The sequence below is a fragment of the Carlito syrichta genome, unplaced genomic scaffold (assembly GCF_000164805.1).
Source record: "Carlito syrichta isolate Samal-C Ts95f unplaced genomic scaffold, Tarsius_syrichta-2.0.1 Scaffold316292, whole genome shotgun sequence".
Classification (NCBI taxonomy): Eukaryota; Metazoa; Chordata; class Mammalia; order Primates; family Tarsiidae; genus Carlito; species Carlito syrichta.
The window spans coordinates 177,437-197,547 of NW_007260388.1; the positions used below are offsets into that span (position 1 = coordinate 177,437).

The window sequence follows — 20,111 nt, forward strand, 5'->3', positions numbered from 1 at the left end:
AGGACTGAGTGGGCTCAAACTCTGCACGGGTTTACAAAGCATTTGTTGAATGAACGAATCTGGAAACCTAGTATTGGGGCACCATACCGTTACCCCAAAAGAAAAATGGATGCACCCTAGTCAGAAAGGACGAACGCTAAATCTGGAAACTTTATGAGCACCCACGTGTCCTTGGAGGAGGCATCCAGGGAATGTGAGGACAACTGAGGGCGAGGGGCCCCTTGAAGATCCGCCCTCCATCTGCCGTCCTCCAGCTCAGGGGAGTTCAAAGGGAGAAAATGCCCCCAGGCCTGGACGAAGGTGCCAGCCCCCACAGTTCGGCGGCTCCGGGATGGCGGGGCCTATCGCCCTCGTCACAGCCCCAGAGCGGCTCTCGTGAGACACACTGCGCTTGCGCACATAGCGGCACGCCCCACGGCCACAGCCTTTACCCGCTGCGCCTGCGCATGGAGCCGCGTTCCAAGGCGACTACCGGGTCCACTGCGCCGGCGCGCGGAGCAGTGCATTTCGGGATGCGTAGTTTTCCCGGGCAGGACGCTGGGAGTCGCGGTTTGTGTGGGTACCGCGCGCGGGACATCCTCCGCTGGGAGATGTAAGTGTGTTACGTCTAGGTCAGAGGGAACATGACCCGAACTCCGGAAGCTCTTTAGGGGCTCTGGGATCTGGCGGCCAGCCCTGCGCTTGCTTTTCCTCTCCGGGTCAAACGCCTGCGCACTGGGGTGGGGCTGGGAGGGTGAAGGCGCCACTGTCCCGCCCGCAGGACGCCTCTGCCTGACCACGGATTGGCGCGTTGAGGCCGGCGCGCGGCCTGGGAGGGGCCCAGGACAGTTCCAGCCGGAGACTCTGGAGGGAAGCGCGAACCTTCTGGACACGCTGTTCTGTGGAAGGGTAGGGGAAGTGATGGCAGCTCTTGGCCCTCATCTTCGGGTCAGAGTGGGGCAGTTGTTGTTTCCCGAATGTCGAGGGTGGGGAGGGGACCCCAGGGTGACCCTGGGTTACCGAGGAGGACCTTAGGCCCAGAGGGATTCAGTGACTCGCCCAGGGTTGCGCAGAAAGCACAGGCACCAAAGAGATGTGGAGTCTGGGCAATTGAGATCGGGGAGGGGGCTGGGGGATGGATGGTTTTTTGAAGATCATGGCCCCGTGCAGACCTGGGATGACCAAGTAATGCCCAGGATTCATCTGGCAGCCCTCTCTCCATACCTACTCTTACCTAAAATGCTTGGGTGAAGGGTTGAGGTGAAAAGAGTAGAGACTGGGAATGAGAACAGCTTCAGAACGGCCAGGCAGAGGACACAGCCAGATTTAGTGACTGGAAGGGGTTAGACACCAAGAGATAGACTGACCCTTGAGTTTGTTAGGTGTGCCAAAAAGAAAACGTAGACTGTGGACAATACATTGTCCTTGGTGCTTTAATTGGCCTAACGAGAGTAAGTGAATAGCTGTTTTGTTTCTGGAGAAACCAGGCAAAGGAAAACTCAGGATATTTTTGTAGTAAAGGAAGTAGAAGGATTTGGAATTGTTTCTTAAGTCATTTATTATTTGTGAGTTTTTAAGCTAAGACTGGATAGTTCCAAGGGGTGTTTAAAATTACCTGTTCTTCATAGGTTTTATGCTTCTTAAAATTGTCCCCATCTTGTTGGCTTTTACAGTCCAACCCTCAGATCCCAGGTGCCTCTTGTTTCTAATATTGCATCAGGTGTACATGTGTCAGCAGAGCAAATAGCTTAGTGATATTTTTAGTTTTCTTAGTTCTCATTTGCAGAAACCTGCAGGGTACTGTTAAAATGGTGGACCTGGGGCATGTAATTTAAGGGAGGTGGGGGGAAAGTTATAAATCAGAGGCAGTGCATGGGAATGATCAGGGCTGATCAGAGTAGTTTGCCCTTTTGTTTCCCACCCTTACCCCAACCCTTCCACTACTATTGCAAATTGACTTTAGATATGTTTCTTTCCTAAAGAGCTTGGATTTTTTATCATTCCTAGCTATAATGTTGAGGCAGCTGCCAGTATATGTTTACAGTCAGGTTCTGTAATATCAGAGGATGGTGAGTTGTGGATTTCAGAGTTGCAGAATTGGGTTCTGATTTTTTAAAATGAGAATACTTTGGTTCAGAGGGTTAATGACTTGCCCCAGTTCATATGCCCTGCCATTGGTGCCAGATCTCCAGTTCTCCTGGTCCTCAGGTTAATGTTTTTTATTCCATGTCCTGCTGTTTTAGAATAACTGCATTTTGTGTTGGATGCCACTTGTCTTTATCCTTCAGCTTGGCATGTCCATTGGTGGAAAAAGAGAGATTTATGATAACTAATGGTTAGCATTCATTTAGTACTTTCTACGTACTGAGCATGTTGCTTAGGGGGTTACAGTTCAATCTGAAGGAGAATTTAGAGATAAAGTTGAGTCTTAGAGAGGCCAGGTAGCTGGACCAAGGTCACACTGCTAGTAAACGTAGCACATGTTTGCCAGAGGACCAGGATGTTCTTTTTCATTTATTTCCTCCTGTAAGATTTTTGGATCTGTTTGTCATCCTTGACCTTGCAACCAATATCCTATGTACATCGATTCATTGGACTCTAATTTGGACTCAGAAAATTTGTGGGGAACAGCCAAACTCATATTTGTGTACAACTCAATTAAAAAAGGAATTATAAAAATAAAATTCACAAGAACTTAAATATTTTATTTTAATATACAACATGGCTAATAAGATTATTAGAGATATTCCAAGGTAAAATTCTAGCAACAGGTTATATAACATGTTAGGAACATATTTCTTCTATGGAGGTCAGAATCTGCTGCTCCTTACCGACAAGTGGGCCATTGATACATGAGGGTAATGAGTACCGTCAGTCACCATCATTACATTTAAACAGATCTACAATTTGAATTCCTGTCGTTAGCTTATCTGACTTTGAAAAAGTCATGGGGAAAACTTGACTATCTGCCAATTTCTGGTTTGCTTTCAGGATACTGTAACCTTGAATAGATGAAGTATGAAGTATAAAAATATTTAGGTGCTTTTGTAATTGAAAGATTTTAAAATATCTTCATTGAAGTTCGGCTTACCCCATTCTAAAGGCCTGTGGATTTTTTTAAACCACTTTTCTTAATTCTAACTGTAAGTACACTTAAAGAGAATCTTGAACGCAAAGCTCTCTGCATCATGATGGTTCTGAGCTTAAGTCTCTGGAGCCAGACTGGATGGGTGTGAATCTCAGTCCCACCTGTGAGACCTGGGATGTGTTACTTAAGCTTTGATTCTTCCTGTATAAAGTGGAGACACTAAACTACCTTGTAGGACAGTCATGAGAACTAAATGAGTTAATTCTTCTAAGCACTTTAGCATGGCCTAGTACAGTAAAGTTACGATAGGATGATGATGATGATGATGATTATTATTTGAGTTGGAATCGTACTCTGTCGCCCAGGCTGGAGTGCAGTGGCACAATCACAGCTACCGCAGTCTTGACTTGCAGGGCTCAGGATCCTTCTGTTTCAGCCTTCCAAGTAGTGGAACTACAGGTGTGCGCTATTATGCCTGGTTAATTTTTTTATTTTTGTAGAGAAAAAGTCTCGCCAAGTTGCCCAGGCTGGTCCTGAACTCCTGGGCTCAGGCGATCTTCTCACCTCTGCCTGCCAAAGTGCTGGAAGCCACAGGTGTGAGCCACTGCGGCCAACCAAGCTAGGATTATAATGCTATAAATTATCTAGTTTCAGAAAAAGTAGGACCCTAGACACCATCTGCTTGACTTGCTTCTTTACTTACAGATGGGACCAAGGTCCCAAGAGGGAAATCACTTACCAGAGTGTGTAAATTCTTCATCCAGAGCACAAGTTTTCTGTCTCTTGGGGTATGTGTCATATTCTAAAAATAGTACCATACAAGGCCCTGGAAAAATCCTGTGCTCCAGCTATGTCCCTGCCTTGTCATTTCTTGCCTTACCTTCTGCTAGGTCTCCCTCATGCTTTAGAGGGAATTCTATGTGTGAATTGCTTTCCTAGGACATTTTTCTTTCCTGTCACTTATTTTCTTGCACCCAAGTAATCCTTTAAAAAACAAGATTAACACTCAGAGAAACTGAAAAGCAGGGAGATACTCATCTATAAACTGACTTGTGTTCAGCACAGGTGGTAGGTAGAGAGACATGTTTTAGATGTGGGCTTTTAGGTCCAGAGATGAATGGAATGGGAGCACATTTCCTCAGGGGTGTCACTGTCACCTCTACTGGAGGCTACAGAGAGCTGTAAGAAGAGCTTTCTGCCGACAAGAATTAGGCCTGTCTCAGTCCTTATCTGCTTCCCACCAACTCTAGGTTACCTTGTCAGGACACAATCTGCCTCTCTGAGAGCTTGTCTTCTATCCATCAAAGAGATGTCTTCCTGAGGTGGTCTGCCTCGAAACCCCACACCAACCTGTTTCTTTTCTTCCCACCCAGATCAGATCTTCAGGCTTCCTGAACCTGACCTTCTAGCTCCAACTCCTCATGTACTTGTCTTGGGGGAGCCTATGCTAATCAGGAGTGAATTCCAGTTGATCTACCATGAACTGGAAGGTGAGAATATTTATAAACATTTGTGGTTTGGCTTTTTTCATTCCTCTTAATTATAAAAATTCAGAATAACAGTTCTGTAGAAGATTGATTTAAAAAAAAAGATGAAAGCATAATAATATTTAATGTTTCATTTTAAATTAGAACATGTAAGTGTATATTTATTCACCAGATTTCTGGAAGAAGGCCAGGCCTTCTCTTTGAGTGTGCATCTACTAATTTCAGAGCTGCCTCATTTTTCTTGCAAAAACTATACCTTTAAAGCTTTTCCTACAATTTCACATTTTGGTTTCTTTAAAGAAGATGCAGTGGATTTACTGTTTGTGTCCCCCTTCAAATTCAATATGTTGTAACCCTAATGCCAGTATGATGGTATTTGGAGGTGGATAGAGCCTGTGGCAGGTCATTAGGTCATAAAGCTGGAGTCCTCATAAATGGATTAGTGCCCTTGTAAAGGGGACTCCAGGGAGCTCTGTCACCCTCTTTTTGCCATGTGAGGTTACAATAAGAAGTCAACAGTTGCAGCCTGGAAGAGGGTCCTGACTGGAGCCCAACCATGTTGTACCCCAATCTCAGACTTTCAGCTTGACAAATAAAGGTGTGTTGTTTCTAAGTCACCGGCCTGTGGCACTTTGTTCTAGCAGCCTGAATTGACTAAGATGGTGGATTAAGATCTTATGAAGCAGTCTGCATATACAGTCTTTCCAGATTTTGATGTTCTTCCCTAATCTTTTATAGTTGTCTTGCCAACATCTTTTTTATTTTTTACAATGCAAAGTTGAGTCTCAAAGCATTCAACCTAGTATTTATGGAAACAACTTTTTCTTTACACGACTGTATTTCATAAGTATAACGTTAAAATAGCTTATCTAATAAAGTATCAAGTACAACTTAAATAAGCTGGTTGGTGAGTAAACACAGCTGATCCCTGTGAGACATTAGATTTCAGCTGGTGGTAGCAGAAGTTCAAGGGCAACCAGAAAGTAGCCTGCTAGCTGCAAGCATTCATTGGGCTGTGGGCAACAGTCAGCAGGTTTACAGAGAGAAAAGCGAGTGTTACTGTTAAAATCCCTAACGCTAGTAAGGTGAGGTGGGGGTTGGTTAAGAGAGCAGCCACTGAAATATATGTTTATTGTAGCCATTTTGAAAAGCATAAAATCAAATACAATTTCTATATCTTTTCACCATCTCGCCAGAGTGAACAATTGTGGTGTAATTTCTTCTATATATGTAAGTGTGGTGTGTGTATTTTCAAATGTAGGATCTTATTGTATCTATTTTTTTTAATTATTAAAGCATTTTCTTTTTCAAAACATTCAGTGGTTTTCTATTGCAAAGAGGAACTGGAAAAGTCTGGAAGCAGGATTAGGGAGCTAGGAGAGTAGCTCCCCACGGGGCTTAGGGGGCCCTGCAGGAGGGCTGAGAGCCTCTCTTCTCCAGGAAAATCTGGTTTAAGGACGCAGAGTGAGTGTTCTGTAAAAGGGTTGAAGACGTTAGGAGAGTTTGTTTAGCATGCCTTGTGAGGTCAGAGCTCACAGTGAAAAGGCTGGAAAGGAAAGAAGCAATGAGAAGGTAGGAGGGGGAAGGAGCAGAAAGCAGTGGGGTGAAGTTTAGGGGGAGCTTTTAACCACTTCAGTGGCTAAGTTGGTAGAGGCGAGGTGCAGTAACTGGCACTAAAGTCTGTGTCAACAAGGTTCAAAGGTTGTATTTTATACTCCAATGCGGTGGTTCTCTCAGCGCAAGTGTATCACAGTCACCTTGAGGACTAGTGAAGGTAAGGATTGCAGGCCCCAGTCCCAGTTTCTGACTGAGTAGATATGGGGTAGAGCCTGAGAATTTGCATTTCTCACAAATTCCCAAGTGATGCTGCAGCACCTATACATAGAAAAGTTTGTCTGTTTAATTGTGGGGTTTGTCAACCCACTTGACCACCCAGGCCAGTCCTGTTTGTGACAGTCCTTTCCTTCATTGGGAACAAAATCTGCCTATGCCTTCCCAGCTTCAGGCAGCCATAGCACCATGGCTTCCAGGAAGCAGATTATATTTAAACATGGGCCCTTCCATTTAGTGTCAGAAAGGAATGGTCCCTCTTTATATCTGATTGCAGAGAACTGCAGGAGTTTGAAGGGATTATGTAGCCCCCGTGTGGCCTGTGCCCTTCCCCTTCTGGCTTAGTGGGCCATGGCTAGCAGCATCAGTCAACACTACCTGTGATTAGCAATGAGTGTGGCCTCAGTATTGAAAAAGTTACTTATTACCATTTCACAGATATTGGCAATAATTACTATAGGTCTAGTCCACTCCAGCAACATTAGTTTTCTTCCTAGAAGGTCTGTGTGTTTCAAGAGATAGGTGGGGTTTGTCAGACGGAAATCAGAAGGAAGGGATTTAAAATTTTATTTATTTATTAATTATTATTTTTGAGTTAGAGTCTCATCCTGTCACCCAGGTTAGAGTGCAGTGGCACATTCTCAGCCACCCCAGCCTTGACCTACTGGGCTCAGGTGATCCTTCCACCTCAGCCTTCTAAGTAGCTGGCACTACAGGCACATGCCACCATGCCCAGCTAATTTTAAAAATTTATTGTAGTGATAAGGTCTCGCCAAGTTGCCCAGGCTGGTCTCGAACCCCTGGGCTTAGGTGATCCTCTTGCCTCCACCTGCCTCCCAAAGTGCTGGGATTACAGGCGTGAGCCACCACACCTAGCTAGAGGAAGGGATTTAGCATAACTGAGTCTTAGTGCCCTAGAGAAGGTCAGGAAGGGTGTCCTGAAGCCCTTCACTTTAGCCTGTTTAGTGGCCTTGACCTCTGCCACCCTTGCTCTGCCTCCTTTTCAGTTCCAAACTTTGGCCTCTTACCCCTGCTGCCCCACTGCCTTTAAAAAGAAGGTAAATAAAACTGGGCACGATGGCTCACGCCTATAATCCCAACATTTTGGGAGGCCGGGGTGAGAGGATTGCTTGAGCCCATGGGTTAGAGACCAGACTGGACAACTTGGTGAGACCTCATTTCTACAATAAATCAAAAAATTAGCAGCAACTTGGATGGATTTGGAGTCGATCATACTCAGTGATCCATCACAGAAACAAAGAACAGAGTACCATATGTTCTAACTCATAAGCAGACCTTGACCAATTTTAATACTATAAGAAAGGGATTGACAGTAGTGAGAAACTGTCGGGGGAGGGAGGATGTGGGATTGGCAGTTGAGGGGAACTGCTAAAGGAGGGAGGGGCATACCTCATCAACAAGGGTACCTGCATAATCAACGTTTGTATACCTAACCCTGAATTGTACCCCATATCTTTATAATAAAATTAAATTAAATTAAATTAAAAAATCAAAAAATTAGCTGGGTGTGTTGGTGCATGCCTGTAGTTCCAGCTACTTGGAAGGCTGAGGTGGAAGGATTGCTGAGCCCAGCAGGTCGAGCCTGCAGTGGCCGTGAATGTGCTACTGCACTCCAGTCTGGGCAACGGAGTGAGACTCCAACTCAAAAAATAAATAAATAAAAGGAAGGTAAATAATGAAGCCATGCACCTGTGTCCATTGACCAATGTGCTTCCATTTCAGTGGGTTTTTAACTTCTGATGGGGACAGTACATTCCTGCAGCTGCTAAAGCTGCTTTGTGTTTAGATCACAGAGGACCATAATAGAACTCCATTGGCTGATCCAGGGAGATGTAGAAAATTGGAAGAGCAACTTTTCTTAGCATGAGTCAGTCAGTCTATTGGTTAGCCTAGAAAATCCTAATAATATAAAGAGAGGGTTATACAACAATGTTAAACATCCTTTTCATAGGTGCTTTGTATACATGGAGTCAGACTTTCACCTCTGGAATGTGAACCTTCAAGGAAGCAGAGGAATTTGAGGATTATTGGCAGACAGAGGGGTGAGGTTTAACCAAATCAGTATTCTAAGCTGCTTACACTTACCAGGATAAAAAGTTTAAAAGTTTCACTTTCATAACTTTTTTAGTCTTTTATACTGTGTCAGAGTGCCTGAAGTGTATTATGTTATGTTTATTCTTTACTGTGAAAATGATTTTGTGGTTGAAAACTATTGTCTAGTTACCGAGTATTCTTGTGTTCTTATTTTCGTTAAATTAAAACCATTTAATATTTGCATTTCCCCTTCTCCCATGATATCCATTATATTTGTGTCTTATCACAACATTCCACAAATATCCAAATGTGACCAGTTAAATTATTTCAGAGGTAATGAGTCCAGGTGCCTGTGGTGCATTTGGTAGCCAGGCATTGCTGATTTGCATAATTTAATTGCAAAGTTGGTGGGAGTGGGAAGCACATCATATATATGACAGGGTAGTGGGATGTTGAAACATCAGGCCTTGGAGCAGGCGGACCTGGGTCAGACCTGGCCTTGCTTGCTGCTAACCTCCCTGTGTTTTGCCTTTTCTCGACTGTACAGTGAGGGCCGTCTCTCTGCCTTGAGGAAGGAGCTGGGGATGGAAGGGAAAGAGCTGTGTCAGGCATCTAGCGCCAGAAAGTTCCCAGTCTGTGGCAGCTGATGCTACATCTTCTAAACGTGAGATCCACACCTAGGTCTGAGTCATAAAGGACTTAAATAAAATGATAGGAATGTATGTATACATAGATATAATTTCGTTAATTTCATTTCATTAAAATAAGGAATCAGTGGAAGGGACTGCCCGGGGATTCGAATGTTCTGTTCCAGTTCCGACATCCTCATGAGTGAGCTGTGGACCATGGGTAGACCGCTCACCCTTCAGGGGCTCTGCTCTCCTCGCTTATAAAACAAGGTGGTAGACTAGGTCATCTCGAAAGCCCTTTCCAGCCCTCTGGTTCTGTGAGCATATTGTTCTCATTAACTAGTTTCGGTCACCTTTAGTTAAACTGTTGGAGAGAGTTCAAATGTACTTCCCATAGTAAAATCTCATTTTATTGGCATTACATGTAATAAATGATGTTTGGAAGTTTAACCTAATGATTTCATTGGGATAATCTTACCCTGTCCTCCAAAATAACAATTACTCAACAAACGCTACCTTTTCATTTTATTTGGGAAGGAATTTTTAAATCACACAAAACACTCATAATTCATTCAGATCATGCTAGTCATGTCTATGAAACTAGTGTAGTATTTGCTTTAAGATACTCTTGTGATACATAGAATTTCATAATAAAACCTACTACTGCAAAGAGTGAGTATTTCAAATCCATAGTTATCCTGGGCTTCATTTTAGTCAACGGGTTTACAGAAGCCAGTTAATAAATAGCTCGGTTTTGATGTTTTCAGTTTTATTGTATTTTATTTTAACTTCACGTGTCCATGCTAATGAGTTGCTGGAAACGAGGAAATTATGTACTAAAGCTAGAGGGTCCAGAAAAAGATCTGGTCCAGTTTTACTTTGCAGATGAAGAGGCAGGAGCTCAGAAAGGCCCAGTGACTGATCCAGGTCACACAGTCAGTCAGTGGCAGAGCATAGCTGTGACCCAGGCCTCCTGACTCCAGCTCCTTTCACTAGATCTCATTCCTGCCTCAGAAGCAGGGACCTGTGTGGTCAGCAGATTGCACAGCTGAGTTGTGAGGGACCAGAGTTACCAAGCCTGCAGTTGATGGGTGGCCCACTCTGGGAAGCCAGTACCAAGTCAGTGATGGAGAGCAGAGTATAACTACACTGCCACGTGGGGACAGGGACTTTGTTCGCTTGGTCTCCAGTATAGCACCAGTCTCTAGCTTCATACCCCTTGTGGAACAGTTTCTCAGGAAATATTTGTTGGGTGAAGAAACATAAAAGAAACACCTGCATCAATGATAGGACATTCAGAATGGCTTCTTTCTTCTTGAAGGTTCTCGAACACGTGCCCCTACTCCTGTATATCTTGGCAGCGAAAACATTGATTCTTTGCCTAGCATTTGCTGGAGTGAAAATATACCAAAGGAAAAGGCTGGAAGCTAAACAGCAAGAACTGGAGGCTGAGAAGAAGAGGCAATCAGAGAAGAAAGACAAGTAAAGGGAAATCAGAGGTAATTAGACTTTGCAAATGGAAAGCATCCAGCAGGTTAGGGGAGACCAATCAGATGTGATAGATCTGAGAATTCCACATCCCTCCAGTCTGACGGACTGTGTGAGGGCATGTATCCCCAGAGGTCTTCTGGGGGAGAACTGGTCTGTCTCAGGGCCAGGTATGCAGATCCTGATCCTAGGCCCTGTCTGCTGCTTAGCCAAGGTGCTCAGCATTAGTTCACCCTGCTCCAAACCTGCAGTGGTTCTTTTTTTTCCAATGGAGTCTCACTCTGTCTCTCAGGCTGGAGTGCAGTGGTGCACTCAAGGACACTGCAGCCTTGACCTGCTTGACTCAGGCGATCCTTTCACCTTAGCTTTCCAAGTTACTGAAACCACAGGTGCGTGCCACCATGCCCAGCTAATTTTTTAATTTATTGTAGAGACAAGGTCTCTCCAAGTTGCCCAGGCTGGTCTCGAACCCCTGGACTTAGACAGTCCTTCTCCTCAGCATCCCAAAGTGCTGGGATTACAGGTGTGACCCACCGGGCCTGGCTTTGCAGTGGTTCTTAACACATATTTGGGCCTCAGGACTCTGAGAATTTAATGACTGCTGTGGGCCAGATATGTCAAGGCAAGAAGTTATTATTAAGTTTCTTTTACAGATTTAACACATGACTGTTGGGAGTTTCCTTGATTTTGGTGTGTTGATCCAATTTGTTATGTTGAGTTCTATGTTTCTTTAAAAATAAGAGGCTTCAAATATGGTGGCAGGGGATTCTAGATCAGTAGTTCCCAAACCTGGCTAATGATCAGAATTGCCTGGGGTGCTTGTTAAAATGCAGACTTGCAGGCTCCAGCTTCAGACAGATTCCACTCTATCTGTGGCTGGGTCTAGACATCTTTTCTTTAGGAAACTGATTCGGTGATTCTTATTATAAAGAACAAAATGATGATTCATTTTCAAAATGGCAGTTCCCACTCCATTTCTTGATTCTTCTTCCTTTGGTGGACTTTGTTTAAGAAAGTCTGAACTTCCTTTGGTGGGCTTTATTTAAGAAATGGCAGGTTCTCTTTGGCAGGCTGTATTTGAAAAATGGTAGGCTTCCTTTAGTAAATATTGAAATCCAATCAGAAACTTGGAAACATGTACTTTGCCTTATTTGAACAAGAATTACCTAGGTGAATTCCGGGAAAGATTGTAATTTCTGTGGTACCCAGCCAATGGGGAACCAGGGGAAGGACTTGTGCACTAGGACATAAGTATACCTGTTGTAACCCTCTCGGGTGTGCCTGCTACCAGACACTCGGTCTTGCAAGTTTTCTATTAAAGCTTCACTTTGCTGCTTTCTGAATTTCTGTGTAGAGTTATTCGATGGACATGGGTATTTCCCACAATATTAGGGCTCATCCAGGATTTCTACAACTGCAGGATCAGGTCCAGCAGGATCAGGTCTCTATTGGAGTAGGAGACACGTCCCACCAGGTTTTCGGTGGCTTACTCCATCTGGGTGTCCCAGGTCCCCACAACTCGGCAGGTAAACCTGAGACTTGTTAGTTAGGAGTCAGTGAATGAGATGCTCAAAAAGGCAGGCACCAATCTGCAGAAACCTGGTAACCTCGTGCACAAGTCAACATAGGAAAATTGGGTCTATAAGTACTGCCTTGGGGGTTGGGAGATTCTTGGAGGTTGAGTGTGTGTGACTGAGACATATCCTAGATACAAAGTAAATGTGTAATCCCAATCTGTGGTTCCATTGTCCTTCAAGGGAAATGACTGGAGACAAATGAAGCAAGTCCTAATGTATGCAAGAAACCTCCAATACAGGGGTAGTAGCAGGGTTGAGCACATTAGGAGCCTTGAATCAGGAATCAGATCATTTGCCTGGTAACTGCAAATGGGAAATAAAAATTCTAGGCCTAGGAAGGAGGAAGTTAGGGCAACTCTACCAAAATTCCCCCAGATAGTCCACTGGAGTGAATGTTAAGAGATTGGAAGGATGACTAAGAACTAAGAAAAGAAAAAATAAAATAAAATAAAATGATTAAATTCTGTTGTTTTATATAGACCAAGGAATCAATCTGCCAACCCTCAGTGTTCTGGCCGTAATTCAACTGTGATGAGGATTGGCTGTGTCAAACTTTGGTTCTATATGTAAATAATAAACCTTCTGTTTTATCAGAAGAGAGGGATTATGCCCTCTGTTGGCTTCCTGGAGCCTTTCTTATGTTTCCCCTTTGATCAGGAGGTGAGAGAGAGAAAACATCTGAGTCTTTGGAGGAAAGAGAGTGGCCACTGCACTCCAGTCTGGGTGACAGAGTGAGACTCCAACTCAAAAAAAAAAAAAATGTCAAAAATTATGGTAACCATAGTAGAGAGAGTAGTTGAAAGAAGAAGTGTGGTTCCACCCCGAGGTTCACCCTGAACAAAGATGGTAAACCAGAAAGGGCAAACTCGGGGGCAAGGGCCCTAAGAAGGAGAAAGGAAATGTTACAAATGTGGGAAACTGGGACATCTCAAAGGGATTGTCCTTTATGGAAGAAAGAGGAGGAATGGCATTAGATGGAGAATAGAAAAGTCAGGGGTTCCCCTTTGTCAGACCCTACCAGGAACCCTTGATAAAGTTAAAGGTGGGACCTAAAGAAGAAGATAAAGTCTTCTTAGTTGATACAGGGGCAGCCTGCTCTTCTCTAATCTTCCAACCCAAAAGTGTTAAATTTTTACCAGAAAAGATTTTAGTTTTAGGAGTGAAAGGAAAGGAATTCCAGGTTACCATATTTGAACCAACAACCATTAAGACTGAAGCTGGAACTACAAAAGGTTCATTCTTGTTTGTTCCAGAAGCAGGAATAAATCCTGAGTATAGACTTAATTGTTCAGCTGGGTCTCAACATGGGAGTAGAACAGGATCAAATTAAAATCCAAATGGCATATCTCACAGAAGAAGAAGAAAATAGGATTAATCCTGAAGTATGAGTCAAAGAAGGAAAAGGGGGAGGGGCGCTAAAGTTTCCCAGTTAAAATTTCTTTAAAACAACCAACTGAAATTACCTGTAGAAAACAATATCCTATCCCAATAGAAGGAAAAAGAGGTCTCCAACCAATAATGGAGAGCCTTATCAAAGATGGGCTATTGAAACTCTGTATGTCGCCATATAGCACCCCAATACTTCCAGTAAAGAAACCTGATGAAACGTACCAATTAGTACAGGATCTGCGAACAATAAATCAAATAATGCAGACCTGACATCCTGTGGTTCCAAATCCTTGTACTCTTCTTAGTAAAATCCCCTATGAATATAAATGGTTTAGCATGGTGGACCTAAAAGATACTTTTTGGGCCTGCCTCCTAGATCTGGAGAGTAGAGACCTCTTTGCCTTTGAATGGGAAAATCCTATAAATGGTAGAAAACAACAGTACCACTGGACTTTGCTACCACAGGTCTTTACTGACTCTCCCAACTTATTCAGCCAGATTTTAGAAACTATATTAGAGAAGTTTCTACTCTTGCCTGATACTCAACTCCTACAACATGTAGATAATCTCTTAATTTCAGGCAAAGACGAAACTCAAGTTTCTGAAACTGCCATAAATTTGTTTAATTTCTTAGGACATCAAGGATTAAGTCTCTCCAAAAATAAACTACAGTTTTTAGAAAAAGAAGTAAAATACCTGGGACATCTAATTAGTGAAAGTAAATGAAAAATTAGCCCTGAAAGAATAACTGGAATAATTAACCATCCCACACCAAAAACAAAATGGAAATTAAGAAAATTCCTAGGCCTACTAGGTTATTGTAGACTATGGATTGATTCATATGCAACTAAACAATTCTATTCAAAATTAGTGGAGGAAACACCGAATTTCCTTCAATGCACTGAAAATGAAATACAAGTTTTCGAAAAATTAAAACAGGATTTAATCATGGTCCTGTCCTTGATCTGCCATCCTTAGAAAAGCCTTTCTATCTGTTTGTAACAGTAGATCAAAGTGCAGCCTTTGGGGCACTTATCCAAAGCTGTGGTGAAAAGAAGCAACCAGTGGCCTTCAAATCTAAATTCTTAGTCCTTGTACCTAGGGGCTGGCCAGAATGTGTCCAGGCTATTGTAGCCATAGCTCTGCTAGTGGAGGAAAGTTGGAAGTTAACTTTCAAAGGAACTCTCATGGTCAGCATTCCTCATTAAGTCTGAACAATTTTAAGTTAGAGAACTGGGTGCTGGTTAACTGATTCCTGAATCTTAAAATATGAAGCAACACTATTAGAAAGAGATGACCTGATATTAAGTATAGATTTCTATCTTAATCCAGCAACTTTCTTAAGTGCTGGAAATAAAACTAAGAGGAACCAAATCATAGTTGCCTAGATATTATTGAATACCAAACCAAAGCCAGTCTTGATTTAGGGGAACAGCCACTCTATGAGGAAAGTAGATTATTCATACATGGGTCTTCTAAAGTAGTTGAAAGTAAAAGACATAATGGTTACACAATTGTAGATGGAGATCAATTATCTGTTCAAAATGGCGATTCCCACTCCATTTCCTGATGGTTCTTCCTTTGGCAGACTGTTTAAGAAACGGCGGGCTCCCTTTGGCAAGCTGTATTTGAAAAATGGTGGGCTTCCTTTAGTAAATATTGAAATCCAATCAGAAGCCTGGAAACATGTACTTTGCCTTATTTGAATGAGAATTGCCCAGGCGATGTCCTGGAGAGATTGTAACCTCTATGGTACCCAGCCAATGGAGAACCAGGGGAGAAACTTGTGCACTAGGACATAAATATGCCTGTTGTAACCCTCTCTGGTGTTCCTGCTACCAGACACCTGTCTTGCAAGATTTCTATTAAATCTTCACTGCTCTCCGAGTTTCTGTGTTGAGTTATTAGATCGACACAGATATTTCCCACATTATGTGGGCCTCAGCAGCAGATCACTATAAAAACCGCTGGGCTAGGTAACCTCCAAAACTCCAGCCCACGCCAAGATTCCATGCTACTGTAAATTGGAATTCCCTTATGGAACTTTTTTGCCAAGGTTCAGGCTTACTTATGAGGAATAGTAGCAACACGTATTGAGTGATCTTTCTGTGCTTGGCATTTTGATAAGCATTTCATGTACAACTATTACTCAGTTCTGACAACTTTGAGGTACGTTCTGACAACTTTGAGGTACGTTCAGACTGAAAGAACGGCTCACATGGTGAAGAGCAGTACCGGAAGCTGAACCCGGGTCAGCTGCACTCAGCTGCCCAGCCTGAGCTGCACTGACTTCCCCGATGCAGGCAAGTGAGCCTGTGGGAGCACTTCCCTGTTACTCTCCCTTTCCAACTTCTGCCCACTGCTTGCTGCTCCTCAGTGCCCTGTAGGCTTTTGCCTCACAGAAGTTGCTGTTATGGGAACTCCTTTTTTTTTTCTTTAAAGATGTTTTATTGACTGAAACTCAGGAGTAGGTAGTAGGAAGGGGGAAAGAAAAAATAAAGAGGGTGGGGGAAGGCAGTTTAAATTAATACTGTCTATTAGATTTGTGTTCCTGACAGTCCTTTTGTGTGTTAAACTGAGAAGAGGAAGAAAAGATTAGGTTTGAGATTACAAAGGCTTCTTCCCTCCCACAGTCATCACCAGTGACCTGCCAGTTAAATCAGGGCTGGATGGCTTCCAGGGCTGAACTTGCAAAGACTGGAACCTTGCTTCAAACAAAAGGGGCTTCAGATGGGAGGGAAATTGTGATGCTAAAAATATATTCATTAGTAAATTTCATTGGTTTCTGCTAAATCTAAATGGTTAAAGTAAGTGTGAATGCTGAGAAAGTAAAACATTAGCTACAATCTTGTAAAACATTCCCTGCTTATCCCTTTGGTTTTCCTTTCTAGATTTTGCAATGTAAATGTCAGCTTGAATGGATGGCAGCTGAGAAGGGAAGAAGGACTTAATTATTGGATGACATGTCAGAGGATAAACTCCCAACCTATACTTTTAACTTAAAATAATGTGACTTTTTATATGCTTTTTAAAAAATACAGTATTTTGTTTACTCAAATAAAATACCTTTGTAAAAGAAGAGTGTCTTAGTCTTTGGAATAATTCAAAGTGTGTGTTTATCTAACCCCCCTCTCTCCGTGTTGTAAGAGGAGGGAGTTTTGCAAGCCCACACCTCCCTTGTGTTTCTAGCTGGGGGTTTCAGGTGACTGGTGCGTTTCTGCAGGAGTGGGCCCCAGGAGAAGCAGCATCTGCTGTGGGGATGGAATCTCAGGCCCTGGAAGCCCTCACCAGCTCCCCCTCCCTGACCCCTCTGGATGCTAATAATCTGCCTTCCTGTACCCTCCTGTTCTCCTCTTTCCCCCTGCAGGTATGTTTTCATCATGAAGGTGGAGGAAGGCTGTGTACTCACCCAGGCTGGAGTGCAGTAGCACTGCACACTCACAGCCACCACAGCCTCGTCCTGCTGGGCTCAGACGATCCTTTCACCTCTGCCTTCCAAGTAGATGGAACTACAGATGTGCACCACCACACCTGGCTAATTTTTAAAAATTTATTGTAGAGACAGGTCTTGTTATGTTGCCCAGGCTGGTCTTTAACCTATGGGCTCAGGCAATCTACCCGCCTCCACCTCTAAGTGCTGGGATTACAGGCATGAGCCACTGTACCTGGCTCCATGAGGATCCTTGTAGGGAGTAGCCACAGGGTGAGAGCCTCCGCCATGATGCGCTCTGAGACCAGGAAGAATGCACTTCATGGAGTCCTCCCTTGAAAGAACTAGTAGAGCCTCAGGGTGTGTTGTGCCTTCTACCAGTTTGTTAGCTGGGATTTGCTGATGATAAGAGATGAAGGGCAGGACACCCATAGAAGACTTCAAATTGACAGCAGTGGGAATGGGACGGTTTTTCACTCAGCACCAAACACATGGAGATCTCTATTTGAAAGTTCATGTTTCTCATTTCTCTCGAGATACTGCAGTGGATGGGGAATGAGGAAGCAGCAAAAAGAACTGTAAATATGGTGGAGTGTTTGGCCTCTTTGCTGACGGTTGCATAGAAAATTTGCAGGAGTATATAGTATATTAACAGATGGCTACCCCAATATGGCACAGTTTGGTGGAACTTTGCATTTTCAGCGTGAGGAGTCAGGGGATATTGCATCTTTCTTTACTTTTTCCTATGGTTACTGGATACTTTTCATCACAATTTAGGAAGCAGGAAAGAATTTACACACAAGTTCTAAGTACAGAGCATAACCTGGCCTTACAAACCACAGATTTCACAATAGTCAAAGAGGATTTTCACGTAAACCTGTACCACAGTCCCCACGAAGGAGACCACTCCAGTCTTTCCTTGGGAACCCTGAAGATCCCATTCTCCCTATCCTTGATGTGGCCTGGGGCCTTGTTGGAGCATGAATGGATGACCTGTTGGATTTCTGTGAACTGGCCCCCACACTTCCATGACCTAATCAGATGGAGCCCCAAACTGACCCCATCCACCCTGGTCCATGCTCCTGCTTACTTCCCCTTCTGCAGGACTAGGGAATCGCCTGCTCCTCTCACGACTGGCATCAAACCCACTACCTTGGCCCCATTTCCTCCCTCGTCTCACCCACCCTTGTGCCTCTTAAGTCCAAGACAGGGGAACTGTTGGCTTTTCCTGGAGAATCAAGTATGCCTGGCCAGTAGATACTCATGTTTGTTCTAAACACAGGTGCTATTCTAGGCTTTGGGATTTAAAGCTAAGCTTTAGGATCTGTGGAACATCTGGCCATCTTGGAAAATTTGATAGAAGATGACCTAAGAATTGGACTAAACCACTGACCACACCCATGGATTTTCTGAAGAGCATTTTGGGTTTGGGTTTGGGTTTCCTATACACTCTTCCGCCACCAGGGGGAGATGATTGATCACTATTTGAAGTTATCGGTAGCCTTCCACTCCATAGAGAGATGGTGTCAATAGAAGTTTGATTTTAAATAATTGGTTGTATGCATGTGTGCATGGGTTGATGTAGGTGGATAGATCATTTGGTAAATCCCACTACCAGACCCTAGCTGGACCCTGCCATCCAGCAGCCTTCTTGTCCATGATTGAGAACAAATAGACTGAGAACAAAGGAGATGCCCATGCTGAATGATATTGCAAAGGGCACAACCAAAATTCACATTCTCTGCCCACAGGAGAGACTCAGGATCTCCCAGCAGATCCTATTTAATCCGATCACATTCCTCACATGTTTATTTGGTATGCAAACTTACAACATATTAGAAACAGAAAGGAAGAAAGTCTGTTGGCAGCATAAATACATTAGGGCAAGAGAGAGATGGTCCTTAAGAAGCAGACCTGGCCTGTACGATCTCCACGTGCCAGATATTGCAGTGGCCCCAGTCCCCACACAGGACACTACACATGGTGACGTGATGTTCATCATGATGACCTGTTCATGAAGAAAAGGTTAAACTGTTCTATATACTCTGCTTCATGAGTACATACGTAACAGATGTACATACGGAATTTCAGAAACCAAATAGTTTAAACAAAAAATTTGGGATTCTTGGGACAGGGCTGCCTCTCCCCAAGTTTTCTTCACATTCTTGTCTTTAGGGAAACACAGCTGTCTAGGTGACTCATGCCTGAGGATTTCCAGATGCCTGGATCTTTATAGTGCTGCATCTCACCCTGACTTTATGCAAACTTTCGTCGAGTTTTGCTTGGCACCTGCTCTGTGCTGGGTCCCGAGGGCACAGGTGGCTGGTACCTGGTCTGACGCTCCTGCTCCGTTGCCAGCAACATGAGCACGATGCAGGTGTTAGGGCGCCCTCAGTGCAGGTCTCGTCTATGTCAGAGTGAAGCCAAAGGACCCTCACCAGGAGAGAGTCTAGAAGGAAAAGGGGAGGATGGGTTTTCCAACTCAAGCATGAAAGGCTGTTTAAAATGCAGACTCCTGGGCTGGATTCTAGACGTACCACACAAGAATCAGCAGAAGAGAGAACAGGAAGGTGTCATTTGAACATCCCCAGTTGATCAAAAGTTGTTCCTGAACCTTCCCTGCTTTTTTTTTTTTTTTTTGCATCCCCTCCGGTTTTTGAGTTCTGTGCTTTAAAGGTTGGGCAGAGGGAGAAGAGCCAGCTACTGAGTCTGGGAAGGAGACACTGGGGAGGCAGGGTGAGAGCAGGAGAGAGTGGGCGTGGCAGCAAGTCCTCCTTCAGCCCTTACTCCCCAAGAGCTCACAGCAGCCTCCCCGGAGTGTGACATTATCATTGTCCCCTCTTCACAGACAAGGAAATGAGGCAGAGAGGCCCTGCCCAAGATTGTCCAACTGGTGGGAGACACAGGCATGATTCACCTCTCACAGTCCAGCTCTACTTTTCAAGGCTGTGATGCTGAGTCCGAACCAAGTAAACCAAGAGTTTTTGCTCTTCGAAGTCTGGGTCATAAAGTCTTCAAGACTGCAGCATCAGTGACACGATGGGCACAGAGGTCAGGATGTAGTGGCTGAGGAACTGATAAGACGTGAGAAGCAGCGCTGAGTTTGCATGAGTTCAAGTGTGTGTTATGTTTGTGTGTGTGTTGGGGGGGTATCTGCAA

General features: G+C 43.8%; 1 protein-coding gene across 1 annotated transcript; it reads left to right on the plus strand.

Annotated features, from left to right (window-relative positions):
• Positions 1-720: 720 nt before the first annotated feature.
• SMIM11A (small integral membrane protein 11A) lies at positions 721-16,595 on the plus strand. The gene is made up of 4 exons (XM_008074064.2): positions 721-888; positions 4,441-4,557; positions 10,390-10,567; positions 16,414-16,595. Exons 2-3 carry the CDS (start codon positions 4,546-4,548, stop codon positions 10,552-10,554), a joined length of 177 nt encoding a protein of 58 aa, XP_008072255.1. The 5' UTR covers positions 721-888; positions 4,441-4,545; the 3' UTR covers positions 10,555-10,567; positions 16,414-16,595.
• The last annotated feature ends 3,516 nt before the right edge of the window (positions 16,596-20,111 follow it).